The sequence below is a fragment of the Momordica charantia genome (assembly GCF_013281855.1).
Source record: "Momordica charantia cultivar OHB3-1 chromosome 9 unlocalized genomic scaffold, Mcharantia_2.0 BLBB01000009.1, whole genome shotgun sequence".
Classification (NCBI taxonomy): domain Eukaryota; kingdom Viridiplantae; phylum Streptophyta; class Magnoliopsida; order Cucurbitales; family Cucurbitaceae; genus Momordica; species Momordica charantia.
In genome coordinates this window covers 30,599,889-30,615,770 of record NW_028275167.1, presented here as the reverse complement: position 1 = coordinate 30,615,770, position 15,882 = coordinate 30,599,889, and the positions used below count along the sequence as shown (strand labels likewise).

Here is a 15,882-nt window from a genome sequence, read left to right as displayed (position 1 = left end):
TAGTTTCTGCCTGCCTTCGTCTCCAACCTCCTCCATTTTTTTTCAGTTGCTAGAGCAGTTCATCTCCAATTTGAAGGTTTTGCACTCCATCTAATAAGTTTCAATTTCTGATTTCGTTTGTTTGAAATATTGTATATGTGAGGATATATAGTATAGTGATTAGATTAGGATATATATTATAACTCAAGTTTTATATATACAGATATATATTGATGGTGATTTAAAAAACTAAGAATCTGGTGGGTATATACTGCCTACAATATTATACTGGTAGATATATACCGTTTGTGATTTATATCTTGGCTTTCTGATGTATATATGCAGATATATAAGTGAATATATCTTATAACTCAACTTGTATATATGCAGATATGCGGATATATACTATAGTGATTTTGAATGTATATATACAGATATATAAGTGGACATATACTGTGATTTTGAATATATTTTTTGAATATGCGGATATATGCTCATTGAAGCTCCAAAATATGTTTATCTGATTTTGAATTGTCCTTGAAGATTGAGTAAGGTGTGGGAGTAAATTAAGGGAATATCAATCTTTTTTAAGGAGTAAATTAAGGTTTTAAAAGAGTGAATTAAGAGATTTGGGTTGAAAATTGGTGTGAGACCCACATTAATTAATTAAAGGATTATGATAATAATTTATGGAATTAAATCTTTTATATTTAAAAAAAAAGCAAATAACTATAATAAATGTAAATGCAATAAATAGGAGTAAATTCGAAATTAAAATAAAATCCGATGAAAAAATCTAAAAGTAAAATTAGAAAATTTTAGACAAATAAGTTTCTAAAATAACTCTGAAGATATCATCTCTAAAAATAATATAAAGTAGTTTATATAGTTAAATAATTCCAGTGTCAAATAAAAATGCATTAATTAACTATGTTATATTTAACTCTAATAATAGAAGCCTGAAGGTGGTGCCTACATTCTAAGCTTCTTATTGCATTTTTTATTCAAACCTAAATTGAGATATTTTGTTCATAAATACGAAGTAGTTAGATATTATTCTTCAATTTCATAAATATTAAGCCAAAATGAACCTAGGTCAATTTTAATTGACATATATCTTCCAATTAAGAGATCGTGAGTCTGATCCCCACTCCCGCATAAAGAAAAAAAATGATAAATATCAATAAGCAGTAAAATTGATATATTTTGGAGTTAAAGACAAACTAAAAAAGAGACTGAAAAGTATTGTATGGTTTATTGAAGCAGAAGCAGCGGCAATTATTTTGTGGTACTCCTTGCCCAAAACCTCTCCGTTATCCAACATTTAGGGTAACGTACATTTTAACTTTGCAGTAAAAGAATTATTTGCCCTTATTTTGAACTTGTATCTCGTTTTGTTTTTAAGCATCCACAATCGAATCTCATGAAACATGTGAAAGAACCCACATGGTACATCAAATCAATCCTTTTATTTCGTGACAGTATCTTTTATGTAGAATTAATTAATTAAAATACATATGCTCACAAGCCACGTATCAATTTCAATATCTTCTGGGTCCAACTAGTTGAGACACTTATCTATGACGAAAAAATCATGAGTTCTAATTCTCACCCGCACGTTTTATATTAAGAAAAAAGACAATTTCTACGTTAGTTAGAGAAGGAAGAGATATATAGGTGAGTACAATTTTATCATATTATTGTGTACATAGGTGGACATTTAAGAACTATGTGGTGTGAGTCCATTCGGACAAGAAACCTCCACATTCTCACAATAGTATGATGTTGTTCATTTTAGACATAACCCTCACGGTTTTATTTTTTATTTCACCTAAAATACTTCATACAAATGGAGATGTTATGCCTCCCATGGTCTTCTTCTTCCCTAACTTAATGTGGAGACAACACACCCCACAACAAAAATAGATTTGTAGAAAGAAAGAATGACGAAATTTGTCGAAGCATCGAAAAGGTCACCAACCGAACTTACAAAAAGGAGCAAACCCAGACCATGAAAGGAAAGGGAGGTTCAACACCCGTCCTATTAAGGTTCAATACTCTTTGTGTTAGGCTTTCCCTGAGTCTCATCTACGAACTTTAGAGATAGGTGCGATCTTGGGCCTAGTCAGTCAGGGCCCGCAAGTGACTGTGTCAAACTTAGAGTAGAGACTTTTAAGAGTTACAAACTCCCAAACCCTAGCCAGAACACTACTTCCAGTCCGGTTTTGAGGTCTCCTCCCCTTTTGGAAGATGAGAGGAGGGAATTGGATGGGTGAGGAGTTGCGTGGTGATGTTTGGTTTTGGTTGGGTTAGGAATGGCACGTGAAAGTTATGGGTTAATGTGGGGGGTGGAGTGAATAAAACAGGCCATGGTCCTTTTCTATAGTATAGATGCCGCGCCGTCCACTGTGACTGTGAAAGGAATGTGGGCCGGACCGGCCCCAAATTATCATCATCATCATTATTATTATAGGCCTCATTCTCTTCTCTTTTCTACTTCTGTCTCTCTCACTCACCTCATCTCTGCACCCTGCATAAGCTGCCAAAACTCTTCCACCTTTTTCTTCAACTTTTGCTTCTTTTTCATTTCTAAACTTCAACTTTTGCTTTCTGGTCCTTCAATTCTTTTAAGTTTTAAGTTTGGTGGGTTTGCCTCTTCCATCTTTAACCATCTTTCGTTTTCATTCTTTGATTTTTGTAACTACTTCTTTTATCTCCTTTCTTTGTCAATTTATCTTGTTTCTTTCTTTCTTTCGTAATTTTAACATGACATTTCACTCACAATTTTTTGAACTTTTGTATGAAAAGTTTCCATTGTAAGATCTTTTTTAAAAGTATAGAAATCAAAATAAACAAAAATTAAAAGTATATATACCAAAATATACATTTTAAAATAACATTGACCAAATTGAACCAAGGAAAAAGTAAGAGACAAAAATAGTATTTAAACCTAATAATTACTATGAATTTGACTCATCTAAAGTATAGTTACATAAATAGATTAAGCACTTATTAGTATTCTTAAAGTTAAAGTTGATAGTTGAATCTCCTATTCTTGCAATTGTCAAATTTAAATAATATATCATCGTAACTATGGAATTATGGAAAATTTAATAAAAGTTTTATGAAAGTTGAGATTTTTCAAATTAAATGACTGAAATAGAAAGTATGATCAAAACCGAAATTTCAAAATTCTACCGATAAAAGTAAAAACTTACCTAAAATAGTTATATCAGCCCTGCCTTCCCATATTTAAAAGGTGGTAAAAACTGTATTAAAAGAGGAGGGAGAAAAAAAAGGAAAGGTGGTAAAAAATCATCAATGTTTTTGAATTTCGAAGGGACAAAGTTTCGCCGTTGAAGTTTGAAAATATTTTAATTATGACTTTATTGAATATTTGTTTCTGATATAAAGGCAAAATTAATGAAACTAACTAATAATGATTTGATCCCGTAAAAAAAATCTAATAATAATTTGATATAAACAAGAGAATAGTTCAACAGAATATAAAATATCAACAAAAAAAAATACGATGTACTTTGTTATCTTATCATCTTGTCATCTTGTTTCATCAAATTTTTTAAAATTTCACTTTTTAGAATTACTCTTAAAATTGAATCAAATTTTAAAAACTTAAAAATAATTATAAAAAAAAAAAACATGTTTGCATTAGCTGTAATTTCAAATATGTTGTTGGAAAGTAAAAGACAAGTCAAAAGAAAATATTGATAAATTAAACTACTATATTTTAAACAAAAACACAAATTTAGAAATAAAATTATCATCCAATAGTGGGTTTAATATTTCATTCTTCTTGTCTTCTAGCGTTCCGCACCAAATTTCACCTAATAAATACTCGAAATCCAAGGACCGAAAGTTAGATATATTCAAATTTTTTTTTATCCCTTTTATTGTTTAGTCAATGAAATTAAAAAATATATAAATATGAAACGAATAATATATTTCACATGGAACATAAAATTAATCGGTACTTCTATAACATCAGAATTAATTTATAATAATCTTTGCACCGATAAATTTCCCATGTTTATATATTTATATAAACATGTGGAAGAGTAGATGGACAATATACTATTATAATATAATATATTATTATATTTATTAATTAGTGCTCTTTCTCTGAACAGTATAAACAAATATATAAACAAAGTCGATATTGATGAGCAGTCAAATGCCTTTGTATATTTTAAGTGATATTAGTTGATTTGGGTTGACTAATTGTTAGCATCAATTAATTAATCAAACATTATTTAATGGATTATGGGAACCAGGGATGATCTAGTAACACAGACTATTCTAATTAATGATTTATCCTAACAATTAATTAATTAATTAATTTAAGCTCTCTATAATATTCTATTCTATTAATATAATCTCTTTGGACCGCCACCCTTCTCTATTGAAGCTAACACCACCACATCATATGCTTTAGCTTTATAATACAAATCAACGCAACCATTTTACATATATTTATACGTATTTTTTATGCATCCAAAAATAAAAACCATACTTTCGGCTCTAAAATATTATGTTAAATTAAAATTTCATCCATTAAATTTTAAACTTTGTGTTTATTTAGTTTTTGTAGTTTAAAAAATGTATAACAAATCATTATAAATTTTTAAGGTTACAATTATTTAGTTTACGTTTCATAAATTTCTAAAGTTGACGGTGGGCTAATTTTGACTATAAACCTTAAATAAAATGTCCTAACTTAATATCAATATAAACATAATAACTCAACTCAAACTAGTTAAAACAAACACACTTAATTCTGACTAAATGGTCGTGAGTTCGATTCTCCACCCCTAAAATCCTAACTTAACCATAAATATTTCATGATGCCACTAATTAAAATTTAAGAACTTAATAAAAATTAAATAGACTCAACCATATATATATACTAAGAGAGAGACTCGACCAAACTTGTAATGGTAACAAAAAAAATCATAAAATTTGTATTGATGGGCTTAATTTAGAATTCCGATTGCTACAAGAGATTAGGAGCTAAATTTAAGAAGCTAATTGAGACCAAGATGAAGATCCAAAGATTTACAAGAAGGGTTTTGTTTGGAAAGAGGCAAAGAAGAAGAAGAAGAAGAAGAGGAGTAGAAAACGAGAGGGTTGGGTGGTCCGGACGACGTGTCGGGCTGCGTCAAAGTGAACAACCGTCTTTCTTGGGGATCGAAATGGATAAACTCGGCGTCGTTTGGGCTGAAACTAATTTGAGAGGAATCGTGGGAGTAGAGAAAATTATTATTGTTGGAGGTCTGAAATTGAAATGGGTGTAGATAGTAACTGAGAGTGGCTTTTCTGGCTTGGAGTTGCATCCTTTTCTTCTTCAATCTCTCTTTCTTGTGGGCATTTTGATGGCCTCCCAAAGCCTGAGAATTTGTGAACTCTTTGAAGCAATATTGGCACTCGAATTTTGGCCTCTTAATCACAACAATGGCGGCCTCTGATCTTTCCACGGTGGTTGAAGAGTTCACACTTTCATCTCCTTCACCCGAACCCGACATGTCGTTCTTTGATGGCTTCAGCTCAAACCCAAAAAGCTTCACTTTTTTCTCACCACAACCACCTGAAGAAAATAACCCACTTTCTCCTTCTTCCAAATTACAACCCCATGATTCATTTCCCATATTGGTGTTGAAATAGAGAGAGAGAAAAAAAAAGAAAAATAATTTTATGGGAAGCAAAGCGATTGAATTTAATTTTGGGACTACTTGAGAATTGAGAGTTGAGAGAGATGGGTTTCTTTTTATACTGAAATTTGGGTTACAATGATATGGTGCTAATTTTGCATAATAGTGTGTGACATGTCAAAAGAATAAATATTTTAATTTAATAATAATCGATGAAACGGCAACGGCAAGCCAAGAGGTCAATAAAATAAGGCTTTTTTAAAGGGAGGGGAAAAGGAAAAGGAAAAGTCAGAGCAGAGAAGAAGTCTTTTTTTTTTTTTTTTGTCATGCAATAATATTTGCGTTCAAATAACTTTTGCATATAGTAATAGATATACATGGAATTTTCCTCATCAAAGGGGGGATTTAGTTATAGATACGCACTAAAAGAAAAAAGAAGAAGAAAAGTTTAATTAATATAGAAAAATTATCAATGAATGCAATTATTTTAGGCAGCACTTATGGGTTTTGTTTAAACAAAACAAAACAAATATTCGAATGCTTCAAAGAGAAGATTAGCTTAATTAATTAATATTAGCAAAGCAACATAGACGAAAAGTCAAAGAAGGTGGGGGATGTAATCACCTTCAAGGAAAGAGCTGAGCTGCAATGGATAACTAAAACCACCACCCAATATTAATAGTTCATTGGATTCTTTGTATTTTTCTAAAAAGTAAAGTTCTTATTTGGGAGCTTGTTTTCAAACCATATTTTCATTACCAATCCTAAATTTAGGGCACGTTTGGTAGATAATTTGTATTTTGTGTGTTATTTTCACATTTACTAAATCAAATGAATTCAATCAATATCTCTCTGGAAATTTTGAAAATAATTTTTTAACTAAAAATATTTTATATTAAACAATTATATTTTCATTTAATCCCTCAATTTTTATATTTCTGTTTTCATACTCTTGGTCTCCAAACTTTGATATATAATTATTGAAAAATTATGTAATTTTTACCTATTAATGAATCAATGACATGACATGTCCAGTGAGAGTAAATTTTAAAAGGAGAGGATGTGGAACAAATTTAAAAGTGAACTCTTTTCGGGGAAATATTTAAGGGGGTGTCGGTGGGAAGTCCCATCTAGTACAGTCTATAGAACAAATGTTAAATTATTAATAAAAAGAATATAGAAAATTAAGGATTGAGCAATGAAGTGAAGGGTGGGTTTAATTAATTTGGTTAATTACATATTGGTTTGTGATTATCGTCCAGCCAGGCGAAGCACAATTAAAATAAAATTAAAAAATAAATAAATAAAACAAAGATTTTGATGAATGTTGACCAAAATGACAAAGGGAAAAAAGTTAATTAGAGAGGTAGTTGGCAAAGCCCAAACAAATTAAAGGAATATTAAGAAGTGGAGAATGATGTAAGCATATATACTTGTGACAAGAAAAAAAAAATAATAATAATAAAGTCTAAGATGAGATCTGGGCATATCTTCTTAGAGCAGGCAAAGCCCTCAATTTTAATTTAATTTAATTTTTATCATCACCTCCAAAAGCATATGTTTTTTTTTTTTTTCTTTTTTGGTCTATCTTCAGTTAATATTATCCTATGAATGAGGCACACATAAATAATAAATTATAATTAATTAAGCTATAACAATTGTGGTTGGACACGTGTTGTTTCTGGGGCCCAGTTTGTAGGGCTTGTTGGAAACTGTTGGATTTTCCAAGTATTCCATTGTCTAAAAATTCCTACTTTTGGAGAAAAATGTTTCCAAGTAGGCATGCTGTCATGAAGCAATATTTCACTATCACAACATGTGGAATATATTAAAATTGAGGAAAGGAAAAAGATAGATATAAATGGATCACCAATAATTCAATATCAATATATATGGTAGTGGGTGGGGTTGGTTTGATTGATTGAATATAATTCATTTCATTTTACCTCAATTTTCATTTCATTTCTAATATGGGTTTTGATTGAAATATCAGATAATATGACCCGACCCATGTTCTACCATTCCTACATCTTTAATGATAAGCATTCATGCAGGTTGAAAAGAAGAATACTTGATTCTCTGTTGGCATCTTGACTTTCCGAAACGAAATACAGTATTTTTCAATTTGAAATTTGTGAAGACAAAGGAAGATTAGGGTTTAGTTTTTCAAAATTGATGATCTTTCAAGTGATCGGAGTCAGGTGAGAGACAAAGACAAGGGAAGTTGATTAGAAGCCTCTATATGGTTTCGTCTCTCCATATCCATTACTTCTTTTCTTTAAACTAATATTTAATTTCACATAAAACTTTTTCTTTTCTTCTTATTTTGGACGATTGAACAGAATCCCACTAATTAATCATTCCTCTTTCCATGCAATTTCTTGTCTCAGATATTCCATTTCCCAAAACCCAATGTTTAAGACTACTTGAATTGAGAGCTTGAAAAATCAAAGCTCTCGGTGGGGAGTTGGAAAACAAAAACGTTTATCCCAATTTAAACATTATTTTATTTTGAGTTAATTTCTATTTATTTATTTGAATTGGGTTTTGATAGAGTGGAATGCGGTTGATCTTATTTTACAAAAGAAAACAAAATTATCTCTCTTTAATAAGATGCCTTTGATTGAAGCATAAGATGAAAGATCTCTCTCTTTTTTATCTCTCCCTTGTTCTATCTTTTCGTGGATGGAGTTATCTTGAATATCGAATGGGGAAACTTACAACGAATATGGGTGCTTTTTTGGGTATACTAATAGAAAATTGATTCTCTCTTCTTTTTTTTTAATTTAAATATTGCTTCAAATATATATATATATATATATATATATATATATATTTTTTTTCTTTCTAAAATTGCTTCTAGAACGTTCATCCACTCAAAAATCAAAGGCGTGGGCAGAACCATGAAGGACTGGTTGCGGGAATCGGTTTTCACTTAAAAAGGGTAAATATTTAAGGGGCAACTAGAGCAATGGCTATATTAAATAGTTCCACTTGAAAAAGGGTCAAAAGTATCCAATATCACAAAAATGGCTATCAGTTATACTTCAATGCTAAAATTTAATATAGACAAATATATCGTCCCAGTTAAATTATCCTACCATTACCCCTTAAATTTTGTGGCAAAAATAAGCTTGGAACAACTTTTTGCTATAGCTTAATTTTAGGAAATAAAATAGTGAATTAAAGTTCAAAATTTTCAAAAATAAAATCTAGATTTAGAAATTTCAAAATTTCAAAAATAAAATCGGTTAAATGAATGATTTGAAAAAATATATATAAAAGGTAGAAAAATATGAAAAATATATGACCTAATAAAACGTAAATAAAAGTGGAAAATGAGTAGAAAAAATAAGATTGAATACTGTTTTTAAAACTATGGAGGGGGTAGCTAGATTGGGAGACACGAAAATTAATACCAAACTCGCGAACCGTCTCATTCTTGCCAAAAAAACGTAATCGATCAAAAAAGAACATACAAAAAAGGTTACAAATAAAGGTAATGACAAAATAGAAACGTGGTGAAGCACCTGGAAGAGGATGAAGCTAAGGTATTTTCTTATTCATACGTCGTATATAATAATACTTACGTAGTACTGAAAATAGTTTACTTACATTGTAATGAGTGACTTGCTTGCACCATTCATTACTTAGTTTTTACCATGGTTAAAGATAATCTCTATCTAATATAGGGTAAATAAGTGTATAGACAGAAATAAAAAAAAATATGTGTTAGACAGAATAAAGATAGAGTAAATAAAGATACATTTTTTCTTGGCTACAAAAAACGAGATGAGATCATATGACTCCTCATTATATGACTATAATGACTCATGAGGAAGGAGACTCATTTTCCTTTCCAATCATCTTCCCTATCTTCTACTACTTTCTCTCAACTCTCAATAATTATATTACCTTAAATATCGATTATTCCAATGTTTGCTTCTAGTTTTTGCAAATTAGGACTCAAATGCACAAATTAAAATGGGATTCAAATGACACAATCTGCACATCCAAAGAATCAAGCTAGGGTAGAGCTTCACTTCGAATGAATATGACAACAAACGGTTTGGATGACATATTTTGTGGCAGAAAACTATCAAGGAGAAGAAAAAAACCTTCAGTTCTTGTATTGTTGAGTTGAATTCTTCTTATAATCTAAATGCTTACCAGATAAATTTCGATCACGGAATCGGAGACTCGAAGTTTACAATGCTCGATTTGTTGATCCCTCCATGTCTCAAGGAACTTGAGATTGTTGGGTTGATAAAAAATGAGGATTGATGAGTGTAAGAATATTTAGAAGATGTGATTGCAACAGAATTTACTACCCAATTAGTTAGGTTTGTTATATATTTTAATTAGATTATATGTTGGAGACAAATTAATAATATTTTTAAAATGTTTAAATGATATAGGTAGATTTAGTTGTTTGATAATGTAGATTTGGTAGCTTTACAATGTAGAAATTTTGCTAAATGAAGAAATGATGCAAGGGTAATATGGACATGATATGTTCTACCAAGTATGGTGATATATCATTTTTCATTATGATATCATGTATGTAGCCATTTTTTAGGATTTCTCAATATTTAAAGCTTAAAGAAAGAAAAATAGAGATTTTTTTTAAAAATAATTTATTTGTCTGAGCCATAAATCTTATATAAGTCATTAATCGTTTTTTATCGATATAAAATAAAAATAAAAATAATGAATAATGATTAAAAGATCTTGAGAATCAATTGAGGTCAAGGTTGGTGGGGGTTGCATATGGTTGTTCACATTCCGAAAGAAAAATGTTTACCATAAGTTTTTCTCTGAGTGGAGGAGATAAATTTTTGTTGGAGTAATATCAAAGTCAAATTACAAGCTTGGTCCAAAGTTTCAAAATTATATCTAATAAATCTATGAACTTTAAAATGTGTCGATAAGATGATAGTTGTTCTACACTGTCAAAATTGTGACAAACTCGAACAATGCTAGTCATACCATTCATATGAGATGGCTAAACTGTACTACCAACTCCAAATAGCTACCAATTCATATGAACTATGCTTTATGACCGTGCAATTTGGAAGAAAATGGATGGTTTTAATTAAATAATTGAAGTGGAATTTCAAGCAAGAAGATTTTGATTTGAAGACGAAGCCAAGTTGTTTAGTTGCTGGTTTGGTTTACTGCAGAACCAAGTTGTTTATACTTGTCGCCCACTCTGAGGTTCGTGTTCAGATCTCTATAAAATATATGATAAAATGGTCTCAGTCTTGGAAAAAAGAAAGAAATTTTTAAGGTAGGTTTTCAAAGTGGCTGTTGGGTCCAAATGCAGCGTCACCAAAGACAAATGAGTCTTAAGATAGAAAGCTTGGCAGGCTTCTTCAACGAAGGTGTCAAAAGGAACCTTCGTTTAGACAATAAAATAATGAACAACGCCGTAGAAGTCGAACAATCTGGTACGATGCTAAATATTTTAACCTCCCTATGATTGGTTTGGTTGTCCGTTATATCTTCCTCTCTATTTCATTAAGAACAGCTTGTTGCTCAAACTGTGCCTCAATGGGAAAGAAAGACAAACAGCCGAAACCGAAAATGTAACATCAATTCACTACAGAATACAGATGAAGTTATCTGAGCATGAAATCTTGAACTCGCGTCTTTGGCAAAATTTTGAATGCAGTATGAGCAAAAATGGAGGAAAACCCCACTATTTTAAGGTGAGAAACGACCCAATTCGACTAGGTGGATAGGCATAGGTTTCTGAAGTTGTGCAAACAGAAAATGAATCAACACCCAGTCTTTTAAATACCATAACAACGTTTCTTCTAAAGTTATGTACAAATACAGAATGTCTCCCGTGGAAAAGTAGCAGCAGATAGTAGGTTTCAAACACTTTTTATCGGATGTTTTAACGAATGATCTCAGACTTCGATGCCATGTTTACATGGTTTACATAATCATTGTAGAGAATGAGCAAAGGCGGGCTTAACATTGAATGGGTCGTTCATATATAGGGGGTAGGGTGGGGCAATTTTCATTCATATTGGCATAAGGTTTTAAGGAATTGTACTGAGGAAGTTCCATTTTGTACTCACCGAGAATCTGGCAAAACGGAAGCTTATCACTTTCATTGTTGCACCAACTTGGGAGGCGCGTTTGGTTGTCCTCGAAAATCCTCAGCATATATGCATCCCGAATCTGCAAAACAACAGAATTTAATGTTCAGATAAAACAGTATAGGAAAAGGCAAGTCAAGATCATGAGTTGATACATGTTCAAGAATTTTGAGACATACAGTGAACTCTGTTACTTGAATGGTGCTGGTTATAGGACCAAATATTCCAGCCTCCTTATACATTGCAAGGATAAAGGCAACGCATGTCGTTGATTTCCCATCACTGTAGACCCATTCATCTTGTTCCGGAATCGTAAGCAGTAGATCAAAAGGAATTCCTCGCTTTTCAGTCTCGACTAGGATATCGTGCAAGTCCAAATCCTTAATGAAACAGAGGAAGTTAGTAATCTAAGTAATCATATATGAATGAGAAGTTTTCATAAAGAACATGCTAATGGAATCTTTTGAACATTTGTCCCTCAACTGTTAACAAAGAAGTTCTCAAACTTTGAAACGGACATATGACCTGTCATGCCCTGATCTATCTGTAAAATCTTCCATGCTTGTACCCAAAATGCGATAAAGGAGGTATATTTGCAGATGCATTGAAGTCGACCAGTTTCAGTAATTTGCAATTTGAATACAAGAGTAGCATTCAAGATGATTTATTTCATATTAGTTTAAATGGTTAATCTTTAAAATATTTAATGCTTAATTTGGGGATAGGGGTGGGATCAGGCTCATGGTGCGCAATGAATTTCTCATCCCCGAAACTAAATCACAAAGTTTTTACTTCTGTCCCGGTCACCAAGCCTATCTAAATCAGGGATTTCCAACTACAATCAGGTGGGTCCCACAGATCCGTGAAGATTTCCCCATTCCCTCGGTTCATCTATGAGTAGTCCATAATTATGGATTGAATCCAATGAAATAGAGCTGCTACTTTCAGGCTCTCCACAAAATAAGGCATGGAATGGAGTCACCCGGGAGAAGTTCTGGGATTCTCATATTGGTCCTGGGTTGTGAACAGGAATTTAATTATTTTTCCTTATTCTCAACAGCCAGTAGTGGGGCAGTTGCAGTTGACGATTAACTATCTTATCAAAGGTTTGAATAGTACTAGGAGAGTTGTTTCATTTCCACTTGAATAGTAGTCTTTTTGGGGGTAAAAAGGTTCCTTTTTTTCCTATTAAGTTCTTCTAACCTTAAAATTCTTTGTGCTGAAAATTTTCTCCATATCTCTATTTATCAACATAAAATGGGTCAAGATTGCTGACATACCTCAGTACCTAGCCGCTTGTTCAGAGCCTCATTCCACATGTTTGCAGCATATGCTGGCTGCAACCTAGTCCACATAGACATGACAGAAATAACCTGAAAACGAGAAGTTGTCAGCAAGAAGCTTACTTGAAAGGATTTTTTAAACATGCCTACATAGATGTGTATGCACATCATATTTACGCAGATACATAGTGCTGCATGCATGCATAACTGACACACACATATATAATATCCTAATCCATGTCCCGTGCAACACGAATCAATGCATTTCACACATCTAAAAGCTACAAAGAATAGAACTGTGAACTGATGAAAGTATGAGCAGAAGTGTGTGAGCACTGATGATAAAACAAAAGCTTCACTACCACAGAAACATTACAGGAGGGAAAGAAAACGAAAACCTACCAAGTGAGCATCAAGAGGAGGAGGAAAGTTGTCAGTTACGGTATCAATCCAACTAAAAATCATGTTGTGATAACCATATGGCTTCCCAGACATGCTTCGGGCATATTCCCACGCTGCAGTAGAGTTGAATTTTGCACGAATTTCTGGATGTAAAGGAAGCAATGCTATTTGTGGATTTGAGTTATCCTTGAGTGATAACTCCCACCATTCATCCCATGGAATCACCACAATAATTTCTTCACCCTATTACACACATGAGAAACTTCCCCTTGAATTAAAAGCTCAAGCGCCATTTATTTGCTTCTCATAGTCACATGCATTTGAACTAAATAAGCTGCCAGATGAAGTTTTCATACCTTCTCATTCTCGTGTCCTGATTCACCAACCCAAAGATTACCCATTTCATCCTTCAAGCAAACTGCTGTATGGCCAGCAAAAGCACCCGTTACCCACTTTTCTAATGTTTCAAAGCCTCCCCACCGTCCACGTATCTTTGACACTGCTAAAAAATCACCAGAATGAACATCATCTGGATTTATGGTTGCTTGCCAAGGCTGGGATCGCTTTCTAAATTTAGCACCCATGTGCTTCTTAAGAAAAGCTAAATTTGCATTTTGGCCCCATATGGTATTGGAAAACAGAGGCAACACATCTACCAAAGAGAGGAGAGTTCCCAACATCCCAGACGGCATAAGAAAAACAGAAATCCCATGCTGCTTTACCTGCTCAAGTGTCGGCTGTCACAGTTAGCAATATGCGACAAGGTTTTAGAGCATTAGATAATGAAAAATGAACATGGAAACATACATATTCCAACTCCGCAGGTTCTTCCCATGACTCAAACTTCAATGTGTGCTCCCGTGAAGAGAAATAGTAGTCCCATGTAACCCTGTAGGGAGTTGCAAAAACATATAGATCCATACAAGTCCAGCTGTGTGCTGCAGATGTCTACAAAGTGGGGGGAAGAAATTAACAAGGACATATAAGTCATAATATAGGTTCTATAGTCTCGTAAGTCTAAACTTATTATAGCTGATCAGTCAAAAGCTTTTTGAAAAATACTAAGCTTCCACAAACCACTAATACGAAGTCATAAACAGCAAAAACTCTAGGCCGTCTACCCCCGTGAAAGTAGAATTTGATTAAATGCAACTAGAAATATTGCATAAACGTCGAAACTATAACAATTTGGTATACAAACTAATCCAAGTTGCTTGGAAAATAACCATCCAAGGGGAGCCCAAGGCTTAGGCATCGAGTTTAAGCTTTAATTGAAAAATGCAGATTGGACAGGCAAACTCGCGGTCGTTGTATAATATGGTAATACATACAGAAGGATAAAAGTAAAAGAACAAAAGGATCAAACCGTGAGATGGAGAAGGCCGCCTCCCAAGCCTCTATCGCCTTCAGTAAACTCAATCCGAGCTTCGTTAGTGTAAAAGCAAGCTCCTTTCCACTCGATTGTGCCATTACTGGGAGTCACGGACCCAACATAAGCTGGCAACAAATCCACGGCAGTGTGGAGATTATTGAGCACCGGCCACGATATCTGCCGCGGGAGAACCGGAAGCACATCGTTGACCCTGAAGGGCAACTTCAGAGCCCGACCCAAATTCGCACCGAAACCTAACGCTAAAGAGCAAAGAACCAATACCCATATTGATCGTAAAGAAAAAGACATGGATTTGGTATCTTCAGGAATCTGGACCAAGCTCGAAGCGAAATTTGGGATTAAAGTTACAGAGAAGGGAACCGAACCCTAGGAATAATCGAGCATTTGGAAACAGTCAAGAATGATGTTTATTGGGGAAATCCATGAAGAATTGAGTTTGGGAAATCGGGTTTAGGAGTAATTGATCTTCATCCAAAGATCCGATTGAGGATTGGGTTGGTCAAGGACGGACGCGCGAGTAACTCTCACGAGTCCGGAAGGCGAAGCAATACCCAACAGATATTCGGAAACATTCCATTTTAATATATGATTTTCAAACTTCTCAAATATCTATTTTACCCGAGGTTTAGAGGGATATTTCTGTAAAAATTATATAAATTAAAATTCGTAAAAAATATTTAAATTAATAAATAAATATTCTCTATTTATAAATAAATTAAAAACGATTAGTATTAATATTTATCTATTTATAATAATATTAGTGACATTTTATTGATATTTTTCATATTATTTTATAATTGGATGGAAATATCAATTTATCCCACATGTCGATGTTGATGATATATGAAAATATCGATAGATATGTTAAAGTGTCGAAAACAGATATTTAATTCCATGACTTTATCCTTCAAATTTTTATCTTGAAATTTTAAAATACTTATTTTAGTCCATACAACTTTAACTAAATCAGATTTTAACAATAAATATATTGTGAACGAAGATGTCCAAATTAATTATATAAAGAGAGTATATTTACTCATTGTGTTATG

General features: G+C 32.6%; 2 protein-coding genes across 2 annotated transcripts; both read right to left on the bottom strand.

The window, feature by feature from the left end:
• Nucleotides 1-4,935: 4,935 nt before the first annotated feature.
• ZFP5 (zinc finger protein 5) lies at nt 4,936-5,748 on the bottom strand. The gene has a single exon (XM_022295526.2). It carries the CDS (start codon nt 5,640-5,642, stop codon nt 5,022-5,024), a length of 621 nt encoding a protein of 206 aa, XP_022151218.1. The 5' UTR covers nt 5,643-5,748; the 3' UTR covers nt 4,936-5,021.
• Nucleotides 5,749-11,421: 5,673 nt separating this feature from the next.
• LOC111019150 (zinc finger MYND domain protein) lies at nt 11,422-15,397 on the bottom strand. Its single transcript, XM_022295463.2, has 7 exons — nt 14,807-15,397; nt 14,248-14,388; nt 13,797-14,162; nt 13,441-13,683; nt 13,036-13,128; nt 11,935-12,135; nt 11,422-11,837 (listed from the first exon to the last, which is right to left on the bottom strand). The coding sequence occupies exons 1-7, from the start codon at nt 15,119-15,121 to the stop codon at nt 11,625-11,627; spliced, it is 1,572 nt and encodes a 523-aa protein (XP_022151155.1). The 5' UTR covers nt 15,122-15,397; the 3' UTR covers nt 11,422-11,624.
• Between the last annotated feature and the right edge of the window lie 485 nt (nt 15,398-15,882).

Excerpts from the sequence above, each read along its gene's own strand:
- ZFP5 (XM_022295526.2), bottom strand. The coding sequence starts at position 5,642 with ATGGGAAATGAATCATGGGGTTGTAATTTGGAAGAAGGAGAAAGTGGG.
- LOC111019150 (XM_022295463.2), bottom strand. The coding sequence starts at position 15,121 with ATGTCTTTTTCTTTACGATCAATATGGGTATTGGTTCTTTGCTCTTTA. Across the intron at positions 13,129-13,440 it reads CTCCTCTTGATGCTCACTTG|GTTATTTCTGTCATGTCTAT; the intron begins GTAGGTTTTCGT and ends TCTCGTTTTCAG. Across the intron at positions 11,838-11,934 it reads TTCAAGTAACAGAGTTCACT|ATTCGGGATGCATATATGCT; the intron begins GTATGTCTCAAA and ends GTTGTTTTGCAG.